Source organism: Lutjanus erythropterus, chromosome 12 (assembly GCF_056507025.1).
Source record: "Lutjanus erythropterus isolate fLutEry1 chromosome 12, fLutEry1.hap2, whole genome shotgun sequence".
NCBI classification, from domain to species: Eukaryota; Metazoa; Chordata; class Actinopteri; order Lutjaniformes; family Lutjanidae; genus Lutjanus; species Lutjanus erythropterus.
This window is the reverse complement of record NC_139328.1, coordinates 32,003,122-32,016,907: the sequence shown is the minus strand read 5'-3', so window position 1 is coordinate 32,016,907 and position 13,786 is coordinate 32,003,122. Positions and strand designations below refer to the sequence as shown.

General features: G+C 37.2%; 1 protein-coding gene across 1 annotated transcript; it reads right to left on the bottom strand.

Moving 5' to 3' along the window:
- Nucleotides 1-240: 240 nt before the first annotated feature.
- urod (uroporphyrinogen decarboxylase) lies at nucleotides 241-11,530 on the bottom strand. The gene is made up of 10 exons (XM_084733028.1): nucleotides 11,353-11,530; nucleotides 8,583-8,695; nucleotides 8,357-8,436; nucleotides 6,848-6,910; nucleotides 6,204-6,401; nucleotides 5,944-6,105; nucleotides 3,595-3,729; nucleotides 2,979-3,079; nucleotides 2,401-2,467; nucleotides 241-502 (listed from the first exon to the last, which is right to left on the bottom strand). Exons 1-10 carry the CDS (start codon nucleotides 11,373-11,375, stop codon nucleotides 338-340), a joined length of 1,107 nt encoding a protein of 368 aa, XP_084589154.1. The 5' UTR covers nucleotides 11,376-11,530; the 3' UTR covers nucleotides 241-337.
- Between the last annotated feature and the right edge of the window lie 2,256 nt (nucleotides 11,531-13,786).

The following is a 13,786-nucleotide window of genomic DNA, read 5'->3' as shown; positions in this document are numbered from 1 at the left end:
TTTCAGTATTTGTCATATACGTACGAAAAATAAATCAGATCAGGTTTTGCTTTTGTTTTAAAAAATAAAGTCAAAATGTTGAGACTAAAGTTGAAATATCATTCTGAGAATTAAACTGAAATGATGACTTTACTCTCAAAATGCAATTAAATACTCTGCACAAATACTGAAACTACAACTTTATTTGCAAAATAATAAAAAAACCTGGATCTGTACTTTTGTATTCAAACACCAACACTGTACTTTTCACAGTTTTTAATAAAAGAATGCATTATTGTACATCACTTTCACCACCATCTTTGGCTTACACACTCCCTCACACAGACACATCCACTCTTCACATCTGTTTGATCATCTGTTTCGAGTGTTGGTGCACAGCTTCGACGAAGGCGCCCACGTTCTCCGGGTCCATGTCGGGGTAGAGGCCGTGGCCTAGGTTGGCGATGTAGCCCCTCGTGCCGAAACCCTCCAGCATCTTCCTCACGATGTCTGAGATGCGCTCCTGCAAGGAGGAAGACGGAGAGAACGAGAGGGTTAAAGGATGAACTGGCAGACCTTTTCGGATGAGTCATGGTTCAACTGCGGCTGTAGAATATTTTGAATAAGTCTGAATATCAGAGATATAGTTTGTTCAAACTGGGTCAGAGGAGGAATAATCTGTGGAACTTCTGGTGGAGAGTTATAAAGTGCTGTTAACAAAAAAAAAAAAAAAACAGTAAACAAAAGTTTGTCAGAATGAATTACAGCACTTCTCGTGAAGAAGAAATATAAGAATGGAAATAGCGTGGAACGAAAATAGGATTCACAGCATGAGTGCCGCAGATTGAAAATAGCAGTGGTTGAGAGAGAAAACTTGAGAAAAATGTAGTTTTCTGTTAATTTGCTTCCTTTCTTTTCATTTCATTTTACAAAACACGCTACTCTGTCTTCTACTGAACAACACACATGACATGACACGTCAGCTGTGCATGTTTTATCACATATTAGTAGCAGGTTATATAAAAAAAAACCCCTCTTTTTTCCATCTTCATGGAGGAATGATCCTCACAAATTCGTCTCTGTAGAGGACAAGAAAGAGACATGTCTTCTGGCCCAAACACTGATAGAGTATAGATGTCTGCTCGGGATTTAACATTAAACCTGTTAAATTACAGCACTTTAATCCCAACATTCTTTACAATTAACTAAATGTAATTACGTTAACGTAGTGAATAAATGGGTGTGTCGTTTCCAAATGAACAGAAAGTGTTGTTCCTAATAAACTGTAAGTTAATGACATACATAAGGAGTAAACCCTGAAGAATATCCAGCAAATAAAAGGTCGATAAGAAGGTAAAACTGTGAATGTTTGATACATCACATGACACACCTGACTGTGTAGATGCTTTTGATCAGACAAAGGGCCTCATGCAAGAAAAAATAAAAGGAACAGATTCCTTCTTAAAGCGTAACTTAGGTGTTTTTTCAACCTGGTTCATATCTTCATTGTTTGTGTGTGTGCGAGTCAAATGGGGACAACACACTTCAACTCTACAGAAACAAAATAAAACTCAACTGAATCATCTTGGTTCCACTGTTCCAAAAATCTTATTTACATTATTATGATATCATATTAGTCTCTGACTTAGAAAGACGTTTCTGGAACGTGGACTTCCTCAAAAAGACGTGGAACTGATCAGGCTGAAATAAGCGCTTTCCAACGCGTTTGTCCAGTTAAGAGAGTTCAGTGAACTTGACTTGGAAGAATCGTGAGAACAAACATCAGAGAGAAAAGACATAAGATAAGAAAATGAAAATGTTCTTCATGAGGTCAGTATTGCTGCCATTTGTTACTTGTGCAGTAAAAATAATGTGGTTGGGAATAATGACCAAGAACAGGATGATTTTCCTTATATTTACTTATTGATCTACATTATAGCTATATATTAAAGGGACAGTTCACCCCAAAATCAACATTTCTAGAAAGAGATAAAAATTTTTCAAAGTTTACAAATGTATATTTATGGTGCTTTGAGCAACACAAGATGGTTCCTTTTATTCCCAATATAGTGAAGAAGGGGCCGTTATCTCTATGGATGATTTTTCCAAAACTCACTCAACTCAACTCACACCAAAAAAATCTAGATAGATAAACAGCACTACAGTCCAGGGGAAAAATGTATTTTTGATTTTTCTGGTAAACTGTGCCTTTAAATGTATTTGCTTTACACCATGATTACTTATTTATATTGAATGTTACGCTTGTTCAGTTTCTTCTTTTGCAGAGACTGTTGTGTTACTGGGGACGAGCAGGAAGGTTTCTGTACATGCTTGGAGGTGTTTTGTCTTTTCAAAGTGGACAAAAGTCAGTAAAGAAAAACCAACGTTCAGTTTCTGAACCAGTGAGGGAGTGGAGCTTACCTTTGGAGCGTAAAGAGCACAAGGGTCCATGTTTCCCTGCAGGCTGACCTTCCCTCCTGTCCGCTCCCTGAACACACACACACACACACACACACACACACACACACACACACACACACACACACACAGGACACACAGAGTAATCCTTTAACTAACAGGTTAAGTATTTGATGAGCGGTGCAGGAAACAGACGTTTGTTGACTTAAATCCTGCACCCAGTGACAAACTGGGGACGAAGGAGAGGTCACTAATGGTTAACCTGCTCCTCAGGAAACACGACGACAGGATGGTTCATTATTAGCGCTGCGCTGCTACATTTCACTGAGATGCACTCAGGTTTGATTTAGCTTCATGCTCATTTTCCGCAGTCTGACCATGACAGTGGATTTTGAGCGTGTATCTGCTTCTGACTGAGGAGATTCAACTATTGATTCTTTTCTATTCCTGCTCACATTCCAGAGATATTTCATCACTTGAAATCTTACAAACTATAACCAGAGGAGCCACTTCTGGTTGACATCATGCAGTTTGTATTCGGATGATTGTGTGATTTCATTTTCTGTGTGTGTGTGTGTTACCGTGCTGATCGTGGGTCAATGGTCCAGTCCAGTCCAACCACCTCATAATTAGACTGAGACAGATCCTCTAAGCCGTAGTGGCCGTCCTTTGCAAACACAATCTGGAAGACACACGCAAACACAGAAAAGTAAAAAGCTGATTTCAAAGCAACTTGTGCTGGAGTCACCGTGAAGCATTTCTGGTGAAATGCTGCCATCTTCTGGTGAAAAAGCAGAGCAGTTATTTATATGAGACCAGATGGATCCTTAATGATCCCTCCTGGGAAACAGTGTTGTTGAAGCAACAGACTGATGATAAGAATAGAACAGAATATAGAAACTAATACAGAAAGTAATTATAGAAAGAGAACAAACAGACAAATACAGAAGGAAAAATAAATATATGGAGCTGTCACAGCTGACTTGTTTGCAGCTGAGATGATGTGCACATGTGTACATCATTAGACACTGACGCTGTCAAGAAGAACACACGCAGAAATATGAGACATTCAAAAACGTGTCACAGCAGAAGATAAAGCATATACAATATGCGTTTGTGTGTGTTTTTATGGATTTGGGCGTATTTACATATTTGGACTGAAGCTCATTTATGCTCATGTGTGCAGCTGTGTCTCACCATGGGAACGTCCTGTCCTGCCTCCTTGAGTTTATCTTTGACGCGGCGGGCGATGTCTCGCAGGTAAGGCAGAGAGAACTCTTTAAACTCCACTGGACCCAGAATGCCGGCGTGCGACTCGAACACCTGCAGAGCCTGAACAACACAGATACAACACACTGGATTACGTTTTTTTAAATACTGAGAGCAATATTAGCATCATCTAGAACCATCTGATGAATAAGTCTAATATCAACTCTGTTTTAGTCTACCAACTCCTGACGAAAATATCTGGCTCATTAGTTGTTAATAAGTCTGAACTGAATGTCACTTTCTTATATTGGTAGCTTCAATGGAGGTTTTCAAATTAAGTTTTTAATGTTAATATTTTATAATGTCATCATCACAAAATTCTCAATTTAAATAAAATGATTCATCAGAATAAATTAGTTTATTTTTATTAAACCAGCTTTCTTTAATAAACACAACTTGCTGTTTCATCATCATAAATGTAGTTCATTGTGTTGTAGTTCTGTCAGATTGCTGCTAGACCGCGCCGTTAATACAGATGTGTGCCCACTTTTTATGTTCGGCTGGCAGGAGAGCAAACGCCTTTTTCACCGCAGATAAAATGTTGGTTTTTTTCCAGAATCAGGCGACAATCCTCTGTGGGTTCGTCACTGCATAACTCCCCTTTTTATATTACAGTCATTTGATCTGTTGCTAATATTAAAATATTGATTAGAGCAGCTTTAAAATGACCTAGATGAAGCTAGTTGAGTATTTTTCAAAGGGAGGCTTGATCAATATACCCTTAACAGCATTCTCTTTTTTTAAATCTGAAAAATACATAAATTAGAAGACCGGATTACAAAGAGCAGAGAAACAAAAAACCTAATGAGGATTAGTCAGTTCCACTTTTTTGCTGTTTGTTATTCCCTATTTCACAGTCAAATCACTCAGATCAGTCAAACAAATGCTGCAGTTTTTTCCACTCTGCATCATCACCAGTTACTTGAATCACTGTGCTGTCATCACAGCTTTCCAAATCATTTCAAAAACAATGTTCTCTCTTTTCTCGGAGGGTGAGGGGTCAAGGACAAGCCAGCAGAGAGGATGCTGGACACCCTGACAGGAGCTCAGAGCAGGTAAAAGGACAGACTCTCAGCCACCCTGCTGCCTGAAATACTGAAACAAGCGATACAAATGGCGACCAGCTCTGCTGGCATGACACTGTCTAGACTTTGTGTAACAATCCAGGTTTGTGCTCTCAGGCTATGCTCAACTTTTTTTTGAGAGAAAATTGCTGCCTCGGGTGAATTTTGTGCTGATACTGAGAAACAGGTTTGTTTCTATAAGGAGTGTGTGCAGGAGCTGCTAAAATCAGCAAATAGTATTTATGTCCAAACTCTGAAACACTCAACACATTATACCTTACACTGAATCTCTCACGTCTAGTTTTCAACCTTGTTGTATCTTAGTGTTGTTCTCACGAACGATCAGCTCCCCACAAATCAGAAAAAGCTGCAGACTCTTTCTTTTAATCTGGTTAACAAACTGCAGTTTATGTTCAGTCATTTGTTGCCATCTTAAAAGGACAGTTTAGTTTATTTAAAGTAGGGTTGTATGAGCTATTTACCCGTAATCAGTGTAGGAAACCTAGTAATGAACTGCTGTGGACAGGGTCAGCAGCAAAATGTATTTTAGCCACTTAAAAAATATCAGTTTAAGTGTACGCTATATTTAGAATATTTTCACCTCTTTACCTTGCAGTCAGGCAGCCATTTCAGACAAGAAACTGCTGTTGTATGAACCAATTATAACTCTCTCCAAACCAACCAAACTCCATAGACGAAATCAGTAATTTTAGCTCACAGAACACAGGAGCTGTTGGTCCACTGCTGCCTCTATCTGTTAGTAAGTTTGTGTTATTGTGTGACTTCTGTGTTTTAAAAAGTTGTCCAAAGTCACACAATAACACAAACAAAGTAACAGACTGAAGTAGCAGTAGACCAGCAGCTGACATATTCTGCAAGGTGAAATGAATGTTTTTGCAAATGGAGTCTGGTTGAGTGAGACAAAGTGATATTTGGCTTTTACATTGGCTGTTTCCCATCAGCTATCAGACTGTCTGTTAACAAAATAAATGGTGAAATTACTGTATATATAGCATATAAACTGTGAGTATGTCAACCGCCGTTTAATGTAGCTAATACACTGACTATTAGAAAGCATCTCTTACAACCCCACTTCAAATGATCCAAACTATCCCTTTAAACTGACCGTGAATTTGTATGTGTCATGGCAGTCGTGCGAGATGATAAAAATTCTAAACATGCATCCAGAGATTTAAAGACAGACGGGTCTGACCTGAGCTCCAGCTGACACCTGTCCCAGCAGATAGTCCACTATCACGTCTGTCAGCATCCTCAGCAGCATGTGACTGGCCTCAGGGTGTTTGTACAACCAACGCTTCGCCTTAGAGTGGGTGCTGGAGCCTCCGCCTTCTATCATGTAGGACATCAGCGTCCACTGTGGATTGAGACAAGAAAGACGAGAGACTAAGAATCACAATCACAGCTATGCTTTCTTTTCTCTAGTTCTTTAAATGGGTCTGTATCCTCTCTGACCGGAGCCCCAGTGAATCCGATGAGCGGCACTTTTCCCTCTATCTTGTGTCTGGTCAGTGTGATGGCTTTGAAGACGTAGCCCAACTCTTTGTCCACATCCACTTTGGCTTGCAGACGCTGCAGGTCCTCTGGCTCTTTCAGAGGCTCCGGGAATGTAGGACCTTTACCTGGCACCATCTGCACGTTCATACCCATGGCCTGGAGGGAGGAGGAGGAATAAAAGAATGAATTAAGATGCAGAGAAAATGTGACAGGTGTTTTGTTGCACCATGTTAATGAAGAAAGTGTCCCAATAATCAACTTTCTTGTTATGGAAATGAGAGCACATACACCAAAATCATCCACTAAAGTTTTTCTTATTATACATATGACCATATTTGCTGAGATTTTAAACTAAATTTCCCAGCTTCATGTTACTAATAACATTAACAATAACAAGTTTTTATATGGCTCATTTTAGTATCTCATCACTTAACGTTTGAGAACTTGGGATTAATTTTTTTTTTTCATTTGACTGGATCTTTAATTACCAGCTCACTGTTTTTATGCACACAACACAGAAAAATGACATTTAATAAGCAATGATCATTTTGGCCACTAGGGGGCACAAAAACATCTGACAGATACACAACCCACCGACGTACCTGCGGGATAACCAGGATGTCGGAGAAGATGATGGCAGCATCGAAGGGAAAACGTCTCAGAGGCTGAAGTGGAATAAAAGGAAGACATTAAAAAAGATAAAGGATCACTTGCAAGACATGTAGTTGTGGTTTGTTGCCTTGTAGTGCTAAAATCAAACCATCATCTCAACACAATATACCCTAAAACTACTGCTACTGTGTTTACTGCTGTACTACTACTGCTGCTAAGTATCTGAAACGTGTCTTAAATTAATTTTCAGTGCTTATTGGTATGTTGGCGCTTCTCTGTTTAAGCTGATATTAAGTAATAAAAATACATGATGGCAAAAGCAGCAAAATGAGTTAACTAAGATGTCACTGGAATGTGCCCTTTAGACAAAATCAAAGGTAAGTAAATACATATTAGGACATTTTTTGGTTTGTTCCAGTAGTGGTTTGCTGTCTTAGGGTGATGGTTTAAAGGTTTTTACAGTTTTTCTCAGTCACTTTGTTACATTTTTCAAATTGGAATCTCCACATCGATCAAAGTAAATTATAGTGCTTCTCTGTTGACTAGTCTTACCCCCAAAACCTGTAGGCATTAGTTCATTGCATAAATCAGTACATGCGAAAATGGTTGAACCAGCTGTGAAGCATATTTTCTTTATATTTCTCCAAGACTTTTTTTTTTTTTTTTTTTTTTTCAGAAATGTGTCCTGACATGACAATGCCATTGTGACACAGAAAAGAAAAATACAAGACCGTTTCGCAGCACTGCATAGCACAAAGGGGAAAAAACACAACATTAGAAATGTAAACACAGGAAACACCCCTTAAGCAGAACTGTACAGTACATGCAGCGCCGTATGGGGAGTTACAGTGCAGTCTTTCTAAAGCTCCCAACGTTCCTGTCAGGCCACAGATTCTTATCCACATCACAATGGATATTCCCTTGCAGTGCGGCGCGGAAAGAATCTTTTGGAATTTCTTATCCAACCTCTGCAGGCACCTGCTGTAGTGTATGTATCTTTATATCTGTGTATCACTAAGGCAGAGTCTGTAAATAAACAACAGTACATATAGAAAAGCTGGGAGTATATGAATCCTGTTTAATCTCCTGTTTACTCACTTTGAGCTCTTGAAACTGATATGTCACAGAAAAAGTGCAGCCTTGTGCATTTTCAATCATTGTGTTGCAATCATGGCAGTAACATGTTCACAAATGAATATTTATTTTTGAGAAATAATCTAGGGAGTTTTATGGGCATTAGCAGGTAATACATGGTGTGGTGCTGTTTGTACGAATTGTTTGGACCACTCACCTCAAGAGGCTACAGCATTTGCCAAATATCTGGAAATATTTTGTTTCTGACTATTCCAAAAAGTTGTCTTAGTAATTTTATTTTAAATTTTACAAGGGTATTTATATGTCAAAATCGTGTTATGGTAACACTGCTGTTGTGGAGGCTAAAACACATTTGTAAGTCACTGACATGAGAACTTTGATGAGTTTGAAAAGCAGTTCTGTACCTGCAGAGTGAGCTCACAACAGGCCTCTGGTGACTGACATGTCTCAAAGAAGTCCTTCCCTGCTCTGAACTCACGAAACTCTGGAAATTAGATTCAACAAAACACGTGATGTCTTGAGAATGTCTTACTGTTGTTCATCTTAAAATTGTACTGTTTAAAGACATTTATTGATGCAAAGACAGTTTGTATTCCAGTAATGTACAGAAAGAGGCAATGATCCCAGTACCTGGCAGGTATCTTCCGGCTTGTCTCATGCACCACACGGGGACATGTTCAGTTTCTTCTCCTCGTGCTGCTCGCAGGAATGTGTCATTCTGGAGCTGGGGGAAGTCCTTGGGGCTGGAAAGAAGAGCAAAACTCCAGGTTTAGCATCAGACTTTTCCATGGCCTCGTTAAAGGGTCAATACGGTATTTTCCAAACTGGACCATATTCTCCCATGTGACTAATGACCTTTTTTAATGTGCAAGACTCTTTTTGTTTAACCAGAAACATACGATTTATTGCTCATTTTATCATCGTAAAACACCCTTCATTCAAACTTGACTAAAACAAAATGAAACACACCAAAAACATCTTGGTTCCTCTTTCCACTGCTCCAACAATCACCAACTCTGGTTTAATTGCAATTAACCCTTAATTTCACCGTGTTTCAAGGGAAAATATTCTGACTTTAGATGATGTTTCTCCTCACATTTCCATAATGTTGGCAGGTACTTAGAATAACAGGTTGAGCCTGTCAGTGGCAAAATAAACACTTTCATTGCTGAGAGATGTTCAGTTCTCACTTAATACAGGACTAGTTTCAAAGATTGTTGTTGTCATTACTCACTTTGTCACAAAAACACTAAAAAAAAAAAACATATGGTCCAGATTGAAAAATACAGAGGTTACCCTTTAACCAACGGTGCACCTGACAGGGAGAACAATATCAAAACAATTCTGCAAAAAATTTTCAAACCAAATACAGCAACAATTGCTGTACGGTTGTGGGTTCAAGTAATGTAATAGTAAAGCAGGGTTGCAACTCATGACTATTAATCATCAGTTAATCTGTCAATTATTTTATATAGTATTATATTATTTTATACACCAAAGCCCAAAATTATGTCCTCAAATGTCTTGTTTTGTTCACAACCCAAAGATATTTAGTTAACTGTAATAAAGGAGTAAAGAAACTAGAAAACAGTCACATTTAAGAAGCTGAAATCAGACAATTTGGACATAATTTCTAAAAAGAAAGACTCAAACCCATTCAGTTATCAAAATAGTTTGATAATATTCATTTTATAATTGAATTGTGATTGATTAACAATTGATTAATCGTTAACAATTGATTAATCGCTGCAGCTCTATAGTAGTATCTAAAAGAAATCAGAACCAGCGTAACATTACCAGGTACCAGAACAAAGGCATGTTACAATCATTGTCCTTGTTGTATTACGCACACCAACTTTTCTAAGCTTCATTTCAGAGTTGCAAAGATTAACCAGTTATTATAAAAATTAACTGCCAACTATTATGCTAATCAATTAATTGGTGTGAGTAATTTTTTAAGGAAAAAGGTAAAAAATCTCAGATTTCAGTTTCTTAAATGTGAATCTCTTTTGGTTTCTTTACTTCTTTCTGACCTCCTAACTGAATTATCTTTGGGTTATGAGCAAAACTAGACATTTGAGTATGTTATCTTGGGCGTTTGAAGACAATGATTGACATTATTCACCATGTTTTGTCATTTTAAAACAAAGAACTATTAATCAAGATAATTATCAACTGATTAACTGACTATGAAAATAATCATTAGTTGCAGCCCTACGTGATTTTAGAACAAACTGATGCAAATTGATACATATTATGGTTCTGACATGTCTGCAAAACTTTAACAGACCAACAAAAACTGACAGTACAGAATACGTCTGACAGTCCAAATGTAAATTCCAAATAGTAATTACCCTTTGTGTAAATGTGGGAGTGAGTGAGTTGGGAGTGTCCTAATCACTATAACCCAAGGGCACAATATGGTAACAAGCCTCTGTTATCTTACATATAGTACAGGCTTGTCCCTCCCTTTCTTCAGCAATCATATTAAACATCCAGCTGAAGAGTGATTACGAGAGATAACACTCCTCCGCTCTCTTATCATCTTCCAGCAGGAGACAAACGGTTGAATGAAAGCTGCTCTGGATGTGTCAGTGATGCATCACAACCTGACTAGAATTCAAACTTTGATGTTAATCTAACTGTTAAAGGGATCACTAAAAGCTGCTTTCCAGTGGTCAATGCAGAAAACAAATGATAGTTATGTTAACTTTAATTCTGTATACTTTAGAATGGATATATGACACAATTATATCTCTGCAGAACATGTATTAGTCTCTTGATGAATGAATGAATGAATGAAAAAGAAATAATAGCAACTGATGTTTAACTGGGATAACTCAGGAAAAGTTGTAATCCAATATCCTGCTTTCATCTTGTAGCAATCAGCTAACAAGACTAGCTATAACAACAAGAGTTTCACATAATATATGTTCCCTCAGTAAAAAGCATTATGGAGATTGAGACAATTCAAATGAAACCAGTATACATACCCTAAAAATAGACGCATTTTAAAACAATGAATCACTCTTCATGAATTATCTACATGCCGAATTTATCAGAAGATCAAAATAATTCGTTACAGCTAATAATTTAAGTTGCAAAGTAGATTTACGTTGAAATATGAGTAAGAAAATATTAAATAGCTGGTTTTCTGAATGAGAGTTCTTCACAAAATAAGGAGTTGGGCTTATCAAGGTTAATACGTAGCATTAATGCAATTATTTAGTTATAAAGAGGATTATAAATGGTGAACATGATGCTACACTCAATTCATGATGCCTGAGGAAATGTTTCATAAGAATGACACAGGCGACTTTCATAACGTCACTGTGTTTGACAGCTAGCGTTAACCTTAATGAAATACTGAATGTTTGAAGCTAACATCAGAGGAACTCACAGGATGAATCCGTCCTTGCTCATGTCGGCAGGGCTGAGGAGGTGACAGTCTGTCTCAGACGCTCCTCGGTCTCTTTACAGATGTCAGTTGGGACCTGCGGCTCCTCAACTGTCATTAAAACCTGCTGGCACGACGTCTAAACTCCGTCGCTCCAGGGCGCGGCCATCTTGGAAAATCATGTGACCAAACAGGAAATGGACCGTGAATTCAAAATAAAGTACTTGATACTTCTTTCTTTCTCAAAATGTATCTTTTTACGTGTATTGTTTCTTTCTTTGTATAAGTCTGACACATGAAAAAAATGCCGGTATTTACAGGACATTTTTGATAATTTCCTAACTCATTTAGGCCAACATGTGTGATATTTTGTTTGTATATGATTTGATATGTCAGAAATTTATGAAAATTAATTGCTCACAATAACTTTTATTTTAGAAACAAGTAATGTTTATTGCTTTTGGAAAAATGTTCCGTTTCAATTTGTTGGTTTGGCTTTATTTATTTATTTATTTATTTATTTATTTATTTATTTATTTATTTTCCTTTCTGGGGCGCTTTTATTTTGCATTTTGGTCGGCAAAACAGCTTGGTCAGTGTAAACTGAACTGGTCAATACACACACACACAAGTAAGTATAACGTGAGCAGGTTACATATATAAAAAATGTTCACGAATATCTCAATCTTCACCCTAAATTTATTTCAAGATGAAGTTTCAGTCTTAAATTTGTTGTTGTTTGTTTAGACTGTATTTGTGATTGTGGTGGAATAATACAGATTACATCATGAAATTCAATAGAATAATGATTGATGGATTGATTATTTAATTATCTGATGTACCAGCTGTATCATATTTGATACAGACATTTCCAATATGAGTTTTCTGTAAAATAAGGTTCATCATATGAAGTAATTATAGACTGTTTCACTAAAGCAAATAATCATATTTAAACGTTAGTAACAAAATAACTGTTCCTGTTATATTAATATGAAGATATCTCTGTTTTTATTTATTTTACCTTCATTAATCCTATTTTTTGTGCGCTCAGGGGAATATCAATCAATCAGGTATTGGTTTATTCATTTTAAGAATGGTCTTTATCTATGAGATTCAAGTAACAACATGGTTTATTTACATAACCATACCAAGTGCTGCCAGCATGCTACTTCTCCTCAACAGTATTTTTTTTATAATTTTTTAAATTATTTTTATTATGATATTACTGCAATTAACTTGAATTGAATTAAGGAATTGAAATCTACATCATATTTGCTTTTGAGAAAATTCACATCACTCAGGATAGGGATGCACTGGTACCAATTTTTTTCAGACCACAAGTACATGTGCTTACATTTGGGCACTTGCTGATACATACAGTTCTTACAATAACTTTAAAAATATGACTTATTTTCATGAGATATTCCCCAATTTCTATTTGTAACAAATTGTTGTTGCTGTTTCTTGCTACTAGTGTAAACATACTTACTGTACACATTACATTTTTGGGTTATTTGTAGTAAGTTACTTTTCTAATTATGTGTTCCTTACTAAGTTGTAGTTTACTGTATACATGATACATTTCAGTATAATAATTACACAACATTATTATGGACTTTAGAAGTTTACTGTTACAAATGGTGTTATATATGATAATCATTTCATTATCATTCACAGCATTTTAACTAGTATTTTAATGACACATTTACATGTGTAGTAATTTTTTTTCTTCATGTTCCTCTTGTCTAAGAGTTAATTAGTTCCTACCTGTCATTGTTTAGGGGGGACAGGTATGAGTGTGGTGCCATGTGTGCAACAGTTTTGTTGACCCCGCTGTGAACCTGAGAGAGACAAGTTGGGTGTCCTGTGCTGTCAGGACGTTTTGGTCAAGATTAACGGGAGAAGAGTACACAAAAAGAAGTTGTAGCAGCTTATTACCAAAAAAAGATGGTTACAGACTGGTGGCCGCGGTGTTTTTTCTTCGTCTTCGGATTTATCAGTCGAGGGATTCAACTAGCTTACACCTCCCGGGATTTAACGGACAGCAGCTGGCTGCGGTCTACAGGTGAACTCTGTGAGGCTGTTTCAGTTTTACACGGACTTACATGGAATTTTATGGACAGTTGACAAAAATTTGTGGGTGATACTGAGGACAGCGACAGAAACACGGCCAAAAAAGAGGGTAAGCATCAGCAGATTTCTTGAATTCTATGTTATATTGGATCTTTGGATTGTTTGCGCCTGTACATCTCGTGACGTGGTATCTGGTGTGGGGTATCGGAGTAGTTTTATGAGTACTGGAGGACAGTATTGGACCGATACCCGATTCTGGTGTCGGTATTGGTTCATTAGAGGTAATTCAGGATCAGGTCTTGAAGTCTCGAAGACTGACGGCTACATCTCTTAAATCTGAGCTAAATGTACAAAGACATCCAAC